Below are 3,552 nucleotides of genomic sequence, written 5' to 3'. Positions count from 1 at the left end.
AGGAGGTGTCTCGTACATTACGTCTTATCGTTGATAATAAATTAGGAAATGACGTGACGTCTGATAATAAATATGGGGGGGTTCTTCTACGTGAAATCCATGACATAAGATCACTGATAATAAATGAAGGTGGGGTTCATCCATGACATCTGATCGCTGATAGTAAGGATGGGGGGGTGATTAATGACATGAGATCACAGATAGTAAATGCGGAGCGGGTTCTCATTCATGCAAACCGATCAGGGTGACGATGCAGGACTCGGAGGAGGGTCAGCTGGTTATTTTTACCCCCGGTCGGGTATAAAGGGAGCTCCGGGCCAGTCGGAGTGTCAGAGCCTCCTGTGTATCTGTCGCACTTCCTCCTCCTCCCGTCATGCCCGCCTTCTCCTTCCTCCCCCCGGCTCCCTCCAGTGCTCACACCCACCACAGACCCATGTGCAGCCCGGAGAGGATCGTACCGATCCGCCTTGTGCAGCCAGGCCTCGGGCGGATCTCGGGGCTCAGCATGCAACTGTCGGCAGCCCAGCTCCAGAAAGCCCAGGAGCAGCCGCCCTCCTCGCCCGATCTCCGGGGTTGGCTCAGTGACATGGTCCAGCAGGAAGCCAAGAGGCCCGAGCGGCCAGCCTCTCCCGAGCAGAAGAGCAGCGATGCCAGCTCCGGATACTGGCATCATGAGGAAGCCAGCAGTCCCAGTCCTGGACACTGGCACACCGAGGAGATCAGCAGCAGCAGCAGTGCCAACCCCAGATACTGGCAGTCAGAGGAGAACAGTGCTAACCCCAGATACTGGCAGTCAGAGGAGAACAGTGCCAACCCCAGATACTGGCACACAGAGGAGAACAGTGCCAACCCCAGATGCTGGCACACAGAGGAAAACAACAGTGCCAACACCAGATGCTGGCACACAGAGGAGAACAACAGCGCCAACCCCAGATGCTGGCCCCCAGAGGAGAACAACGGTGCCAACCCCAGATGCTGGCACCCACAGGAAAACAATGGTGCCAACCAAAGCTCATGGCACCCCAGTGCCACAATCCAGCTGCCAAATACCAGGACTGAATCCCACCAAGAGCGGCTGGCACTGCATCTGGCCGAGCTGGAAAAACAGGACAAGTACCTGCGAGAGAAGAACCGATACCGGTTCCACATAATCCCAGATGGGAATTGTCTATACCGAGCCATCAGCAAGGCGATGTACGGCGACCAGAGCCTGCACTCTGACCTACGGGAGCGTACCGTACACCATGTGGCCGACCACCTGGACACCTTCAACCTCATCATTGAGGGTGACATTGGTGAGTTCTTGATCAACGCTGCCCAGGACGGGTCGTGGGCCGGGTACCCAGAGTTGCTGGCCATGAGTCAGATGTTGAACATCAACATCCACTTGACCACTGGAGGAAGGCCAGAATGCCCCACTGTGTCTACCATGGTCCACTACCTGGGAGAAGAAAACCCCTGCAGGCTCAACATCTGGCTCAGTTGGCTCAGCAACGGCCACTACGACGCTGTGCTCGAGGAGCCCCTGCCCAACCCGGAGTATGAAAACTGGAGCAAGCAGAACCAGGCCCAACGACAACGAGACCAAGAATTGGCCAAGTCCATGGCGATTTCCCTCTCCAAAATGTACATTGAGCAGAACGCTTGTTCCTGAGATGAGACTCTGTGATGTGGACTCCAATCCCTGAGGACTGACCCTTAAGGTGGCCATAGAGCAAATTTCAGCAGATTGAAAGAGATTTCAGCGCCTTCGTTAGTGTACGTGATGGGGATGCCGTTAGTAGATGTAACAGGGAGAAAAATTATTAGAAAGTTCATCGGACAGTTTAAAACTTTTTGGACTTTTTCTGCAAACCGGGTTCCAAGGCCATGTCCACCTTCTCCGTATAGGTTGCATTGGATGCGACAAAAGCCGTTCAACAATTAGACCGCTTCCGGACACCCAAAATGTTTTGTCTGTGGCCAGCTTTAGGCACAGCCACCCAGGGAGAGGGAGTGAGACCAACTCCGGTCTACGCTTTCAGCACTTTAAACCTTCACTGACCGCAGTCTTGATGCCTTAACTGTTACTGGATTTGTGTAGCTGCCCCGCGAGCTCAGGCTACCCCTTGTCCCCGGATAATAAATGGAGACGTGTGCTATTTATACTCTTTGTCAGGTTTATGACTCTTGTATATCATGATACTGATTTTTAAAGTAAGTATTTTTGCTATGGTTTGTTTACCACGTCGCCGTGCTGCAGAGAACTGGACTTCCCCTATAAGACTTGGTGGTGAGCCAGTGACCAATGGGGGTGGGGCAGCACGGCGAGAGATCCTTTCTGTTGCAGCTTAATATTTATTAACGCAGTTCCTATTTTTCCAGTTTTGTAATTACGGGGGATTTGTATATATGTTTATAGTGACATTCCCAGCTTAGTACGGAAGGAATAAAGTTTTCTTATCTTTTCCACTTCATCTGTCGATGTTCTTTTTTCTGCCTCCTTTGTCTTGTACCTGATCTGGCTGAGGCCTAAGGAGTTAAGGTCCTGGGGTACGATCGTAGCAGAGTGATGGATTAACCCCTCTGCCACTCTTATTCAGGGGGAGCTCGGTTGTTGTATTAGGTAACAATACCGAGTATCTAAACGTGATATTTCTGAAATGTTACAAATGTTTTTATGAATTATTATTTGGAAAAATTGCCACATTGGGTTGACACACCGTGTGAAAAATCTTAGGTGCAGTAAACAATAGCCACCAATCAGAATCCCTTTATATACTGCTTTGACTTCAGCAGAGTAAATTCTGATTGGTGCTCGCCCCGTATGGTGCTACGTATTTTGTGGAACTACAGGTACCAGAATTTGAGGTTGCTGGACTTGCATATCCCTACAGGCTGGCTAGCTGCAATTTGAAATCGATTGCAGGATCAGTGCATTTTTATTTTTCTAATAATCACAAATTATTATAATACAGGATTTATATAGTGCCAACAGTTAGCGCAGCACTTTACAATATAAGGAAGACATTACAATACAGTTCAGGACAAGATGGTAAGGAGGGCCCGGCCCCAAATGTTAAATTGTTGCAACTTTTAGATTGTAAGCCCTCACGGCTTACATCTAAAAGTTGCAACAATTTAACATTTGCTGAATTATTTAGAGACGCAGTTCTAAGAATGTGCAGTCATTCGAACGGCCATGTAAATACATTGTAGCAGTTTACAGTAGTGTGAAAATTGTTTACCAGCCTCTAGATAGATTGCAACTTGTGTATTGTCCTTATAAATAAAAGTCACATGTACAGGTTTAGATTATTTTGGTGCATCCAATAAGAGTTCTGTCCTTGCTGTGCTTAAAGTGTATCTAAACTCAAATACAAAAATGTAATATATTGCATTTTAATCAATTCCTCAATGTGGTCCCTGCATTAGTTTTCTGTTCATGCTTCTTTGCATTCTTTTTTACCTGGTGATGTGGCCAGTAAGTCTGTTATTTTTCAAGTTCCTTTAACAGGCCGAGCTGTCCAGTAAAAAGTGGCAGATAGAGGGTTGGGACAAACCATTTAACAC

The 3,552-nt window shown here is 48.1% G+C and overlaps 1 protein-coding gene across 1 annotated transcript; it reads left to right on the top strand.

Annotated features, from left to right (window-relative positions):
• The first annotated feature begins 356 nt into the window (after positions 1-356).
• On the top strand, positions 357-1,690 carry OTUD1 (OTU deubiquitinase 1). Its single transcript, XM_018557952.1, has one exon. The coding sequence runs from the start codon at positions 374-376 to the stop codon at positions 1,652-1,654; it is 1,281 nt and encodes a 426-aa protein (XP_018413454.1). The 5' UTR covers positions 357-373; the 3' UTR covers positions 1,655-1,690.
• Positions 1,691-3,552: the final 1,862 nt, after the last annotated feature.

Source organism: Nanorana parkeri, unplaced genomic scaffold (genome assembly GCF_000935625.1).
Source record: "Nanorana parkeri isolate BGI_ZX_2015 unplaced genomic scaffold, ASM93562v1 scaffold313, whole genome shotgun sequence".
NCBI lineage: Eukaryota > Metazoa > Chordata > Amphibia > Anura > Dicroglossidae > Nanorana > Nanorana parkeri.
This window is presented reverse-complemented; position numbering and strand designations above follow the sequence as displayed.

What these genes read in the sequence shown, in the direction of transcription:
- OTUD1 (XM_018557952.1), top strand. Translation starts at nt 374, where the DNA reads ATGCCCGCCTTCTCCTTCCTCCCCCCGGCTCCCTCCAGTGCTCACACC.